General features: G+C 43.7%; 1 protein-coding gene across 1 annotated transcript; it reads left to right on the plus strand.

Annotated features, from left to right (window-relative positions):
- The first annotated feature begins 320 nt into the window (after positions 1-320).
- LOC138973617 (thyroxine 5-deiodinase-like) lies at positions 321-9,030 on the plus strand. The gene is made up of 5 exons (XM_070346336.1): positions 321-417; positions 3,344-3,627; positions 4,991-5,141; positions 6,182-6,348; positions 8,183-9,030. The coding sequence occupies exons 2-5, from the start codon at positions 3,434-3,436 to the stop codon at positions 8,433-8,435; spliced, it is 765 nt and encodes a 254-aa protein (XP_070202437.1). The 5' UTR covers positions 321-417; positions 3,344-3,433; the 3' UTR covers positions 8,436-9,030.
- The last annotated feature ends 6,403 nt before the right edge of the window (positions 9,031-15,433 follow it).

Genomic DNA, 15,433 nt, shown 5'->3' on the forward strand with positions numbered 1-15,433 from the left:
GTGGAGGCCGGTATACAGCACACTTTTGCAACACGTCTTTTTTCAAAAAGTGTAGCCTTTTTCTGGTATCACAAGTTCTTGAAGGCAAGCGGACAACTGAACGATCACAGGAAATTATACAAACCGACAAACGAAAGAAACAATAATGACCCAAAAGATTCATTTTAATGTCAATTCAGAAATGACCTGAGATTACTACCTGAAAATACCACGCCAGCAGAATTCCCGCATTCCGAGTAAGTCACAAAATTCATCCTTGATCACTGAATGTGTCCCTTCCCTCGCGGCAGTCAAGGACAGACTGTATAACAAACCAACGAGGCTTGTGCTACGTGCGGACTGATAAAATCTTGACCCAGATGTCATGGAACAACGCATGCGGCAAGTCGCTGACTTTGCAATGTGTCGTGCGTGAAGGTGAGAACCTGTTATTATTGATTTTTATCTAATCGTGTGTTCTCATCCTTGTTTTATAGAGCAACTGAGCAAACCCAGATGGAAGAAAACAAATCGAACAGAAACTTTTGCAATTCCATATGGTCCTCAAATACCTTCGAACTGTGTGTCGCTCCTTTGTTTGTGTTGAAGACACCGTAGAACACGCCGTATAAATAGTTACATCGTGTTTTCGGCGCACTACACGAAGAAGGGTAGTTGGTCTAGAAATATCACTTAAACAGCTTTTCAAAATGCATGATGTTACTAAAGTTGGTGTCTAACATGTACCTCATTTATTCGACTTTTTGTTGAATTGAAGTGATCATTGTAATATAGCTCACAGTGCCCGTATTCAAAGACTTCTTGAAATATTTTGCTTTCAGAAACCAAAACCTGGCATTCAAAGCTGTTTTTATTAATATTACATTCATCCAAACACACTTCTTGTAGTAGAGACGTGGACTAGCTTATGCTTAGTGCATCTTGTGATTTTGGTTGCGCTATGTGTAAAAATGACGCATACAGATCAATTCGAAGTTATGTAGTTGGAAAACACAATGTTACGACACGCACAACTTGCATGTTACAGACAGCACTTACTTTTGGTTTTCAAATGTTACGGATCGTACAACTATACGTTCGAACTTAACTACCAAATATTATTGTTTTTGTGTAGTTGTGTACAATGTAATTACTGTAAACTTACGTATTAAGACTAAATACTGTATCACACAATGTATGCATACCTAGATGAGTGCTTGTTAGGTTCCATAAGCATTGTGTCTAACAAAAAACTAACAAAACTCATGCTTTGGCCAAAACAGGACATTTTGGTATGTATTGCTGTGCCGTGATCAGGAGCCGTCATCGCATGTATTTGGCCCGACAGTATCTAATATATATATATATATATACGACTTGTGTCTGTCTGTGTGTCTGTGTGTCTGTGTGTCTGTCTGTGAGTTCGCGATGCACGGCCAAAGTTCTCGATGGATCTGCTTCAAATTTGGTGGGCATATTCAGGTAGACCCGGGACAGGACACAACCTGGTCGATATTTCAACACGTGCTCTCAGCGCGCAGCGCTGAACCGATTTTGGTTCCACCTCAGCTATTTTGGTTCCACCTCAGCTACCCGGGCCCCCATACCGACACACCAAAGCCAAAGTTCTCGGTGGATCTTTTTCAAATTTGGACACCGTATTCAGCTACACCCCGGACACAATATCATCGATGAGATATTTCAACACGTGCTCTCAGCGCGCAGCGCTGAACCGATTTTGGTTTTTCTGTTCATTTCACCATTCCCAGTAACTCTTCCTTATCTTCTCCATGTTTTCAGCGTTTACCTCCCTTCCTTCGTATGGTGCACTATAGTATGAGGGGGCATCTTCGGATATTCCCGGCGTTCTGTTACTATTTTTAGAAGGTCACCGCAGTGTCCAGAACGTAAATTGGACCCGTAAATTATCCTCACTGTAAAAGTGCAAAGGTCGAATCAATTTATAGCCACGCGAAAAATACACTGTCATCTATCTCTCTATATATACGGCTTCTCTGTGTGTGTGTGTGTGTGTGTGTGTGTGTGTGTGTGTGTGTGTGTCTCTATGTGGGCAACACCTGTGGATTGTTCAGTTCTGTTTGTGATGTGGTCTGGCGGCTTTTATGTATTTGTATGTACTGGCCTTCCTTTGAGAAGCCATAACAGTTCAAAAGGGCTTAGAGATAAGCTCTAAATTGCTCAATCCTGTTTGAGTGGAGTTAGCCTCCAAAGGTGATTAACACGGTTACATTCGTCGACAAGGATGGGACTCGATATGGTCAGGAATGGCATTATGGCTACTGAATCATTTTCGTGCTGTACCCATTCCACGAATCTGGGAGGGACCTAAGCTTGGCGGGTCCATTGTTCGGACCCGGCGAAGCCGGCGTACGGCTCTAAGTACTTCTTCCCGGCGAAGCCGGCTACCCGGCGAAGCGGGTATTCATCTAGTATATATATATACATACTAGATGAATACCCGCTTCGCCGCCGAGCTATACGATTCATTACTGTCTATATATATATCTGTGTGTGTGTGTGTGTGTGTGTGTGTGTGTGTTTGTGTGTGTGTGTGTCTGTCGGTCTTTCTGTGTGTGTGTGTGTGTGTGTGTGTGTGTGTGTTTGTGTGTGTGTGTGTCTGTCGGTCTTTCTGTGTGTCTGTACTGTGTGTGTGTGTGTGTCGGTCTTTCTGTGTGTGTGTGTGTGTGTGTGTGTGTGTGTGTGTGTCGGTCTTTCTGTGTGTGTGTGTGTGTGTGTGTATGTGTGTGTGTGTGTGTCTGTCGGTCTTTCTGTGTGTGTGTGTGTGTGTGTTTGTGTGTGTGTGTGTGTGTGTGTCGGTCTTTCTGTGTGTGTGTGTGTGTGTGTGTGTGTGTGTGTGTGTGTGTGTGTGTGTGTGTGTGTCTGTCTGTCTGTCTGTCGGTCTTTCTGTTGGTATGCCTGTCTGCCGGTGTTAGTCTGTCTGCTTACTTGTTTGATTATTCGATATGCCCGTTTGCTTACTTGATTCAAGTAACTCTGGTCGATTGATTGGTTGACCGACTGACAGACACACTGGCTGATTGGTTGAGAGTCTCGTGAAAGATTGATAGATCGACCGACTGATTGATCGATTGACCAATACATGAACGGTTTGAAAGCCCTGAAAGTCCAATAAATATTGTGTACTCGCCTTTGACTAGTGATTCTGAAAATGTACTACCCAGAGAGCAAACTTTACGAGCCAAACCAACCATTTGTTTCAGCAACTTTGCTCGCATTTGGCGAGTAGATGAACATTTCTACTCGCCAGTATCATGTTTATATTCGCCATAGCGAGCAAAATACTCGCCACTTTCAGGCCTGATTGATCCATTTTCTGTTGCAGGTAGAAGACAAACAGAACTTCACAGAAGAAACTGTACAGGCGGAAAACTTCTCAGTGAGTGTCACAACGCCCCAAAAGAAACCCTTCAAGATGATGCCCATTATAGAAGTTGGACGGTTTTGTCTGGGGTTAATGCAACTGGCAAAGACGACAGCCTTCATGATCTTGATGCTTTTCTGGGCCAACTTTTCTGTGTCGGCGTACCGAAAACTAAAGAATATGATGGTGGAAGTGATGAAAGACACGGGTATGGCGCAGGAGGATTATGCTGACACTATATATAGGTAAAAGTGTTTTTTGGTTAGTGAGTGAATGAGTTAGTGAGAGAGAGAGAGAGAGAGAGAGAGAGAGAGAGAGAGTGAGTGTGTGTTAGACTCTGTGTGTGTGTGTGTGTGTGTGTGTGTGTGTATGTGTGTGTGTGTGTGTGTGTGTGCGTGCGTGTGTGGTGTGTGTGTGTGTGGTTAATGTCCAGAATATCGCAACAGTTTCTCTTTGTTTCAGTCTCGCCCACGTCAAGAAAAATAGATTTAAAATCTACATGGGTATACGTTTCACATCTTCCAATCCAAGATAACTTGAACATTTTCATCAGGGACAGTTTTGGGGTATTCTTGAAGCTCCTGCGACCTTTCACTTTATTCCAATGAGTACTGTGAAAATGCAACAAAACAGGTAAGATCGAGGCTCCGTTGTTAAAGACCTTCTCTCCGTTGCTGAATGATACGCTCAGTTGCTAAAGAAAGTCGCTCTGTTGCTAAAGAAAGACGATCCGTTGCTAGAGAAAGACAATCCGTTGCTAAAGAAAGTCGCTCGGTTGCTAGAGAAGGTCGCCCCGTTGCTCGAGAAAGACGCTCCGTTGCTAGAGAAATACGCTTTGTTGTTTCGAGAATGACGCGCGGCTCCGTCGCTAGATAAGGGTGCTCCGTTGCAGGAGAAAGTCGCTCCGTTGCTAGGAAATACGCTCTGTTGCTACTGAGACAAATAGGCTATGTTGCTAGACGGAATACGCTATGTTGTTTCAAGAATGACGCGTGGCTCCGTTGCTAGAAAACGGCGCTCCGTTATGGGTAGAATATATCTGCGCAGTTTCAGCGGCACAGACGACGCACGGCCTATTATTCAGTTATGCCGCGATAGGGACTTATGACGAGTACTTGGCCTGTTTTTCTTTCATGCAACGTGTAGCGGGCTGGCCCAGCTGCAGTGCGTCGTCGGTCCTGCTGAAGTTACATTATCAGTGTGAGCGGAGCCCCTTACGAGAGAAAGTCGCTCCGTTGCTAGGAAATACGCTCCGTTGATAGAGAAACTGAGACACTATGTTGCAAGAAAAATACGCTCTATTGCTAGAGAAACACGCTATGTTGCTAGAGAAATACGCTATGTTGCTAGAGAAACACGCTCTGTTGCTAGAGAATGGCTTACGGTTACTAGAAACAATCGATCCGTTGTTAGAGAAAGACGCTCTGTTGCTAGAGAACGGTGCTACATTCCTGGAAAATGTCGCCCCGTTGCTAGATAAATACGGCACTGCCAGAGAAAGACGCTCCGTTGCTGGAGAAATACGCCCCGTTGCTTGAGAAGCCGGTACGATCAGTTGCCCTGCGTTCTATTTCTAAAATGTCACCCCTGTATGTCTGTCTCTTTCAGCCTTGCCTACATCAAGCAGTTCACCTACGCTCGCTACATAGACCTGTGGCGACGAGCACGACTGCACGAGACTGCACCAGACACCACCGTGCTCACCACCAAAGGGAAGCCACTCTCCCTGCTCGCCGCCATGAAGCAAGGGCGCCCTCTGGTGAGTCACACGGAGTGGGAGAGAAAAACAAGCGAGGAGCCGCTGGGGGGAACGGTGTGGAGAGAATTTAGACTGACGATGTTCGGAAATAACTCTGTCGGGTTTGTATGTGTAGGGGTACAAATAATATCACATGTGTTTGAGATACACCCCTCGCTAGTGATTGGCTCGTGGAATGTTTGTCCCCCTAAAAGCAAGGGTATTTATTTTTTCACAACCCATACAAATCCGACAGAGTTATTTTCAGAATTCGTCTATATGTGGGTGGCAGTAATCCATGTCATGTAAAATCGTGGAATAGTAATTCGATGCGTTCAAAACTGGTTGCACCTGACCTCCTTTCAACTCTCTCTGTGCAGGTGTTGGACTTCGGCAGTTGCACCTGACCGCCTTTCCATTCTCTCTGTGCAGGTGTTAAACTTCGGCAGTTGCACCTGACCGCCTTTCAATTTTCTCTGTGCCGGTGTTAAACTTCGGCAGTTGCACCTGACCGCCTTTCCATTCTCTCTGTGCAGGTGTTAAACTTCGGCAGTTGCACCTGACCGCCTTTCAATTTTCTCTGTGCCGGTGTTAAACTTCGGCAGTTGCACCTGACCGCCTTTCAATTTCCTCTGTGCAGGTGTTAGACTTCGGCAGTTGCACCTGACCGCCTTTCAATTTCCTCTGTGCAGGTGTTACACTTTGGCAGTTGCACCTGACCGCCTTTCAATTTCCTCTGTGCAGGTGTTACACTTTGGCAGTTGCACCTGACCGCCTTTCAATTTCCTCTGTGCAGGTGTTACACTTTGGCAGTTGCACCTGACTGCCTTTCAATTCTCTCTGTACAGGTGTTAAACTTCGGCAGTTGCACCTGACCGCCTTTCAATTTCCTCTGTGCAGGTATTACTCTTTGGCAGTTGCACCTGACCGCCCCGCCTTTCAATTTCCTCTGTGCAGGTGTTACACTTTGGCAGTTGCACCTGACTGCCTTTCAATTCTCTCTGTACAGGTGTTAAACTTCGGCAGTTGCACCTGACCACCTTTTAATTCTCTCTCTGCAGGTGTTGAACTTCGGCAGTTGCAGCTGACCGCCGTTTATGGTCAAGCTGAGTGACTTCAACCAGGTGGTGACGAAGTACGCGGGACTGGCCGACTTCCTGATCGTCTACATCCAGGAGGCACATCCTGACGATGGCTGGGCTTTCAGGAACAACCCCTTTGTCATCAAGTGAGTTGTAGTAGATGGTGTTATTGATGGTGTTGTTGTTGGTGGTGGTGGTGGTGGTGGTTATGGTGGTGGTGGTGCCTTTTTACATTTAGTCAAGTTATGACTAAATGTTTTAACATCGAGGGGGAATCGAAACGAGGGTCGTGGTGTATGTGTGCGTGTGTGCGTGCGTGTGTGCGTGCGTGCGTGCGTGCGTGCGTGTAGAGCGATTCAGACCAAACTACTGGACCGATCTTTATGAAATTTGACATGAGAGTTCCTGGGTATGATATCCCCGAACGTTTTTTTCCTTTTTTTGATAAATGTCTTTGATGACGTCATATCCGGCTTTTCGTGAAAGTTGAGGCGGCACTGTCACGCTCTCATTTTTCAACCAAATTGGTTGAAATTTTGGTCAAGTAATCTTCGACGAAGCCCGGACTTCGGTATTGCATTTCAGCTTGGTGGCTTAAAAATTAATTAATGACTTTGGTCATTAAAAATCTGAAAATTGTAAAAAAAACAAAAATTTCTAAAACGATCCAAATTTACGTTCATCTTATTCTCCATCATTTGCTGATTCCAAAAACATATAAATATCTTATATTCGGATTAAAAACAAGCTCTGAAAATTAAATATATAAAAATTATTATCAAAATTAAATTTGTGAAATCAATTTAAAAACACTTTCATCTTATTCCTTGTCGGTTCCTGATTCCAAAAACATATAGATATGATATGTTTGGATTAAAACACGCTCAGAAAGTTAAAACAAAGAGAGGTACAGAAAAGCGTGCTATCCTTCTCAGCGCAAGTACTACCCCGCTCTTCCTGTCAATTTCACTGCCTTTGCCGTGCGCGGTGGACTGACGATGCTACGAGTATACGGTCTTGCTGCGTTGCGTTGCGTTCAGTTTCATTCTGTGAGTTCGACAGCTACTTGACTAAATGTTGTATTTTCGCCTTACGCGACTTGTTCTTTCTTTATTTGGTGTTTAACGTCGTTTTCAACCACGAAGGTTATATCGCGACGGGGAAAGGGGGGAGATGGGATAGAGCCACTTGTCAATTGTTTCTTGTTCACAAAAGCACTAATCAAAAATTTGCTCCAGGGGCTTGCAACGTAGTACAATAATTATATTACCTTACTGGGAGAATGCAAGTTTCCAGTACAAAGGACTTAACATTTCTTACATACTGCTTGACTAAAATCTTTACAAAAATTGACTATATTCTATACAAGAAACACTTAACAAGGGTAAAAAGAGAAACATAATCCGTTAGTCGCCTCTTACGACATGCTGGGGAGCATCGGGTAAATTCTTCCCCCTAACCCGCGGGGGGTTGGTTGTGCCATCAAAGGCTCCCAGACTGGGCCTTCAGGAACAACCCCTTTGTTATCTGAAGTGAGTTGTAGTTGAGGCGGCACTGTGGCGACTGCACATCAACCACGGTATTCTATGATCCCGTGGTGGTGGCAGAAGCAACAGAAGCAGTTTTTATTGTTAGTTTTAGCCATAGCATTGGTTTATTGCAATAGTTTACATTGTTGTTGTTGACTTTAAATTTTCTCCTCATGAGATTATCTTGTGCTGTGCCTTGTGGTGGCCGCTGCTGCTGATTTTGCTGCTGATGGTGATGACGACGAGGATGATGATGTTGACGACGACGACAACGACGATGATGATGACACCGCTAACGACGACAATGATGATATTGATGATGACGATGATGACGACGACGACGGCGATGCTGCTGCTGCCTCTACTGCTGCTTGCTGCCTCTGCTGCTGCTTATGTTTTCCACACATATACTGACATTACAAACCCTGAACATTACTTCTTTATTCAACAGAAATCACCGCAGTTTAGAAGATCGCCTGGCAGCCGCCAGACAACTGGAAGACGCCAAACCAGCGTGTCCGGTGGTGGTGGACAACATGAAGGACGTCGCCAACTATGTGTACGGGGCGCTGTACGAGCGGCTCTACATCGTGTTGAACGGCCGGATCGTGTACGCCGGAGAGAGAGGCCCCGGCGGTTACAGGGTGAACGAGGTGGAGGAATGGCTGGCGGCCTATCAGCACAGCAAGGAGCCAGTATCTTAGTTTCAAACTGTAGAATCAAAGAGTAGAATCCAATGTGGAATCCAAGGAAAGAGTGTTTTAATGGAAAACTGTACAAGCAGAGAGTAGAATCAAAGGAGCATGCAGTGTCTAAGTGAAAAGCTGTAGAGTCAAAGAGTAGAATCCAATGTAGAATCCAAGGAACGAGTGTCGTAGTGCAAAGCTGTAGAGTCAAAGGGTAGAATCCAATGTAGAATCCAAGGAACGAGTGTCTTAGTGCGAAACTTTAGAATCAAAGTGTAGAATCCAATGTAGAATTCCAGCACTGAAATGAATACTTGCGCTTGTTTGCAAGTAGGCACAGGAGAAAAAGGGTTGAATTCGCATGCAAAACTTGGCCGCTGTCAGCGTGAGTTCGTCCCCACGTTCGGCGAGAGATTTATTTCTCAGAGTCAACTTTGTGTGCAGACTCTCCTCGGTGTCCGAACACCCCCGTGTGTACACGCAAGCACAAGACCAAGTCAGTGCGCACGAAAAAGATCCTGTAATCCATGTCAGAGTTCGGTGGGTTATAGAAACACGAAAACACCCAGCATGCTTCCTCCGAAAGCGGCGTATGGCTGCCTAAACGGCGGGGTAATAACGGTCAAAAACGTAAAAATCCACTCGTGCAATAAACACGGTGGGAGTGTCAGCCCACGAACGCAGAAGAAGAAGAAGCATGCAAAACTGAAAAATATCCGTTGTGGGTTCGAGTCTGAAAACTGATTTATGGAACTCCGGTGATGAACATTTGATCCGTCCATGCCCGAAACCCAAGATTTTATAATGATAAGCAGGTCCTTTGCTAACGAGGTTATGCAGCATAAATACCAGAAAGCGATTCAAGCACACCCAAATGTTTGGACTTACATACAGTAACAGTGAATGTCATAAATTATTACAACAATTTGTTGTACATGTTTTCAAGTGTTTTCATGCATTGTTTTCTTGTCGTAACGAGATGTTTTATTCCACGTTATACGTGCTTCGGCAAAACGAGACTGGTGCATGCTTCACATTTTTATGAAGCTGCAGACTTAAAGCTTTTCAGGTCTGTGGCGGATGTTTTACTGAGTTACATGTGAACCATGCACTGTTAAGTTGGTTTTGATGCATTCTGTTGGAGGAATTTGTAAGGAAATAATCCATTTGAAATGTTGTTGCTCTGTGTGTGTGTGTGGGGGGGTGCGTGCGTGCTTGGGTTTCACGGTGGGGGGAGAGAGAGAGAGAGAGAGAGAGAGAGAGAGAGAGAGAGAGAGAGAGACAGACAGACAGACAGACAGACAGACAGACAGACAGACAGAGTGAGTGAGACACACATACACACACACACACACACACAACCAATACAATCCCGACTGAGTTATTTTCTGGAATTAGTCTATTATGTTAAATTCACGATGTGTGTGTGAGAGAGAGAGAGTCTACACTGGTCTCTGTATTGGTAATTTTAGAAAGTTGGCACTGTCTGTATGATCTCTAGTCTATAATATTTCTGACATTGTGTCTTGAAAAAGCCAGAATGAGTCAAAATAAACCTTAAAAAGCACAACGTATTGTGTTGCTATGTACAATCAGCGTTTTTCCTCTCTCTGTCAGAAACACCAGAAGCTGAATAAGTCTTGTCTTTTTCATATGTACCTAACTCATAATAATTGTGATTCTTCATATAACTCAAAATGTACAGTGCAAGTAATAAAGTATCCAAGGCTAGTCTCCCGAATTCCAGTTTTATTTAAAACTACCTGTACCCGTTTTTCGAAAACTTTTTCAGTATGGCATTGTTCTTTCTCTTTCTTTATTTGGTGTTTAACGTCGTTTTCAACCACGGAGGTTATATCGCGACGGGGGTATGGCATTGTTACAAGTCCTTGATGAACGATGGTTTCCTTTTGGTATGTCAACACTGAATACTCATGACATGCTTTTTGTTACACACACACACTCACCTCACACACATACATTTTATGCGCACAGAAGAACATACACAAACATTTACACATACAAGCCACGCACAAGCACACAGCAACATACCCACATACAATCCTGTACTGCACACATATGCGTGCGCATGTGTTTACACGACTTTTACAGGCCTTGACCATTGAACACGCTTTAAACCAATTACTTGATTACACCCCCGGTATAGGGGTGTGTATAGGATTCGCTTGATGTGTTTGTTTGTTTGTTTGGGTGTGTGTTTGTGTTCGCATATAGATCTCAAGAATGAACGGACCGATCGTCACCAAACTTGGTGAACAGGTTCTATACATTCCTGAGACGGTCCTTACAAAAATTGGGACCAGTCAAACACACGGTTAGGGAGTTATTGGTGGATTAAGATTCTACAAGGACTTATAGAGGGACATATTAATGGTCAAAGGGAAATAACCTTCTTTTTTTTTTTTTTTTTTTTTTTTTTTCTTTTTTTTTTTTTTTTCTTTTTTTTTTTTTTTTTTTTTTTAACCTCAGTTGCATGCAGGTTTGCTACTGTGAACGGCTCAGATTATGGGTAATGTTAACGTCTTCACATTGAAATGCTTATGTCATAACCATCCATTGCATTGAGAAGGAAACAAAACACACTGAACTGCTAAGCATGAATCAAACAATAAGAAAATAAAAAGAACCAACAGCATCGTTTTGTATGTGTGGGTAGTAAACACGTTTTATTTACAAAACACGGCGGAAAATGGCGACAAATTTGTTGCACAGCGACAGGTCACTTTCTTCAACCAAGGCCAGTACTTTCATACATGACAAAGGAAAGCAAATATGGCCTGAATAATAAAGTTATAGTGTTCCTTTGCGTGTCTGAGTGATAAACTGTTTTAACCAACTATCTTCTGAAACGTAATTGCACTCAGCAGATTTGTCTTCCGCTCATAACTTTCGTGTCACACGGTCTTTGCTACAAACAGATAGATCGCATTCTCGCAGAAAATCATTGACAACACAGACCAGTCATTTTTAGCATTGCATTTGGAAAGGGCTACTATTATAGTGTGTTTTAAGAAAGAAAAACATTACAGTATCGGCAGAACACGACCAAATGAGTTTTCGTGTCATAGCGTTATGGGCGTGAGATTGTGTTCTCACACTGTGGCAAAATCATTGACAACACAGACAAGTCAGTTTTAGCATAGACATTGGGAAAGGCTACTATTATAGTGTGTTTTAGGAAAGAAAAACATTATAGTATCAGCAGAACACGACCAAATCATGACAAATGAGTTTGCGTTTTGGGCGTTATGGGCGTTTTTTCACACTGCAGATCATATCTCAAAAACTACGGAGTGGATCTTTATGAAATTTGATATGGATATTTTTGACTGGATTTTCTCATAGAAGGTTTTTCCGTTTATTGATAGGACAGTTTGATGACGTCATATTTTACCGTTTGCCAAAAGGTCGAGGCAGCACTTTCACAGTTACAGTTTTTCATCAATTTGATCGAATTTCTTACCACACAATCTCAGATCTAGGCCGGATTATGGGATTGCATTTCAGTTTGGTCACTTAAAGTTTTGTTATTGAAATGTTTGTTCGAAATATGTCATTTTTTCAAATTTTTAAAAACTAATATTTGAAACAAAAAATTTATATTAGTGTATTCCCTATTGCGTCCTGTATCTAAAACTATATAGTTTTGTTGTTTTGTATTGATAATTATGCTTAAAAATGAAGAAAACCGATAAATAACCACTATCTTTATTTATGAAAAAAGACACTTAAAAACAACTTCTATCTATTCCTTACCATTTTCTGATTCCAAATATATATAGTTTCATGGTGTTTGACGTTGAAAATAGGCTAAAACTTAACAAACTCGGATCGTTGAATGGAAATTATACTTCCAAGCTCCGTGCAGCTGACAACATGATAAAAACACGTCATTTCAAGTGTGGAACACGCTCATGACGTCATACTGAAAGGTGATGAATTATGGCTTCACCTTGCGATGTTTCATTTCAAACATGGTAACATTTTTAAAGGGGTTTCTTTCTCAGATTTCTGTTTGCCCTCTGTCTGTCTCTCTATGTCTCCGTCTGTCTGACTGATTCAATTAAATGTGTAATTACTTAGTTTTGCAAAAGTCAAACTAAGTATGATATACCTAATTGATTCAGGTCTCTAAATTCTTATTGTAAAATTGTGAGTTTTATTCAAAACAAATTTAATTGGTGTTTTAAACTCAATAATGGGGCATGCTGTGATGAGCAGAAGAATGTGTGTTTACGAGCAGAAAAAGCCCATCAAAGTCAAGAATCGTGTTTTTCTTTTTTCTATTTTCACCGTGTAGCTTCCTACAGACACTAAGCAACAGCGTGGTACCACTTACAGTGCAATATCTTGTACTTTGTTTTTGACGTCTGTGCAACACTTCATTGACCCATGATCTGAGCTGTTCACTACTACAATGATTTTTTGCCTTTTTATTATATCTTTTTTTTTTTTTTTTTTTTGTGGCTTGGAGCAAACCTTCTTCATAGGTCTTTTCTTTTCAAATGTGTACAATTTTTAAATCAATAAACCTTATCAGTAAACTAATATGTTCAAATAAATAAATAAATAAAAATAATCATAACATAAATTTATTCCTAATGTTCAGCTCAGTTTCCAGTACACCAAATCTTTTTTAACACTCAACTTATCCACCATAAAGACCATCCCCTCCTCATCGTGGTATGGTGGTGAAACAGAACCAAGCTATGCCGTCGGAAGAAAATCGCTGAAATTTCACTGTCCCTAAAACGTGGGGGTGTTTTTCATTGTGAGAAGTATACCGGTAGGGTTCTCCCATGGCGGACGGGTCGGTTGCTGGCTAACGGGGCTCTGGTAAAGACGGAGATGTGCTGGACAGTACCGGTGTGACGGCACAGAGGCCCAAGGACACAAGCGGTCATCTCAGCAACCTCCAAACGGGTAGACTGGACTCGACAACCATGGTAGGTAACCAGTCTAGGAGAAGGAAAACTCCGAAATAGAACCACGGGCAGACCAAGCTCAACAGCCCAGGAAGGCAATTGGTCTAAGGGAGGGACCCCTGATCAACGTCCATGGCCGAAGCCGGAGATGCGGGACCCCCTGGGTGCCAAAAAGCGCTGCATCACGCAAATCACAAAATGATGGAGACAAACCAATTGATCAAACGTTATAGTGCTCAACCTCTGGAGATCCGACGGGGAGGAAGAGTGCTCGGCCCTCAGCCTCAAAGGGGCCGGCCCCCAACTACCGGAGGTCACCCTACATCGTCTTGTACGGCCAGGAGACGAGGGGTTAGGTACACTGACCGCGAAAAGATACCGACACCCAGAAACGTCAACATCCTGCAATGGAACGCAGAAGGAGTCTACAACAAGAAGGTTCCACTAGCAGAAAGACTCCACCAGGAAAACATTGAAGTGGCCTGCCTACAAGAGACCCACCTGAAAGAAAACCACCGCTTCACCATGAGAGGCTATCAGGTGTTCCGGCACGACAGAGAAGGCAGGTCAAAGGGAGGAGTAGCTATCCTTGTGAAGAACTCGATACCCGCTAAAGAGTTCATCATCAGTACCAACAATCAAGCAGAGATCCACGGGGTAAACATCGTAATGGATGATGAACAGCTCAAGATCTTCAATGTTTACAGTCCACCCGATAGGGATCTGTCTCTCGACCTCATGCAACCACAGGACAACAAATGTATGATCATCGGAGATTTCAACAGCCATTCAGAGGCATGGGGCTACGATGAAGCAGACAGAAGAGGAGAAGAGGTAGAAGATTGGCAAGTCGATAATGGCCTCGTCCTCTTGAATGATCCCGAAGATCCACCAACCTTCTTTTCAAGACGATGGCTCAGCAGTACTACACCAGACCTGGTCTTTGCTACCAACGATATCGCCAGGATAGCATCCAGAACAGTACTGAATCAACTCGGAGGGAGCGACCACAAACCCGTCAAGATCAGTTTGGACCTAAACTTCAAATCCCAGGCAGCCAACACGTTCCCCAGGTGGAACTACAAAAAAGCAAACTGGGAACGGTTCTCGAATCTGGTGGATCAGTACTCACTGAAGATCAACAACAAGCGGCAAAACCTGAACAGCAAGATCAAGGCTCTCAACCAAGCTATCTTAAAAGCTGCTCAAGAGTCTATTCCCCGTGGAGCCAGGAAGAACTACAAACCCTACTGGACAGAAGAACTCCAGCAGCAAGAGGATACTGTAGAAGAAGCCAGGGACCTCGTTGAAGAAGACCCATCAGAGGAAAACAACATTGCCCTGAAGGCAGCCACTGCAAAACACAGAAGAACTTTTATCCAGGAGGCACGAAGAACCTGGCAGGAGAAGACCGAGGAGCTCAATCTTGACAAGGAAGGCAACAAGCTCTGGAACCTGGCAAAGGCTCTGAACGACGAGAAATCTAAAAGCTCATCGATCACTCTTGAGCAAGAAGGACGACTGTGCACTGGTAAGCAGGCGGCTGACATATTCGCCAAACAGTACGCAGAGACCAGTGACCTTCATGTTCCCACAGACAGAAGAAGAGAGACCAGGGAGACACAACACGCTGCCCCTGGCCAACGCGAAGAAACCCAAATGAGCTCTCCTTTTGTACTAAAGGAACTGGAGGATGCACTAACAACGCTGAAGCTCAAGAAAGCCCCCGGACCTGACAAGATCACAAACGAGATGTTGCTGCACCTTGGCCCCCGCAGCAAGAAAAAGCTGCTACAACTCTACAATGATGGATGGAGAACGGGAACAGTACCACAAGTCTGGAGAGAAGCCATCATGATTCCCGTCCACAAGAAAGGCAAGGACAAGTCGAAGGCAGAAAGCTACAGACCAATCAGTCTGACCAGCTGTGTTGGAAAACTGATGGAACGTCTCATCAACACAAGACTGATGTGGCACCTGGAAGACAAGAAGCACATCACACCAGAGCAAGCAGCATTCAGGCAAGATCGGTCAACAGAGGACCAGATCACCTACATCTCACAAGCCGTC

Source organism: Littorina saxatilis, linkage group LG8, assembly GCF_037325665.1.
Source record: "Littorina saxatilis isolate snail1 linkage group LG8, US_GU_Lsax_2.0, whole genome shotgun sequence".
Classification (NCBI taxonomy): Eukaryota; Metazoa; Mollusca; class Gastropoda; order Littorinimorpha; family Littorinidae; genus Littorina; species Littorina saxatilis.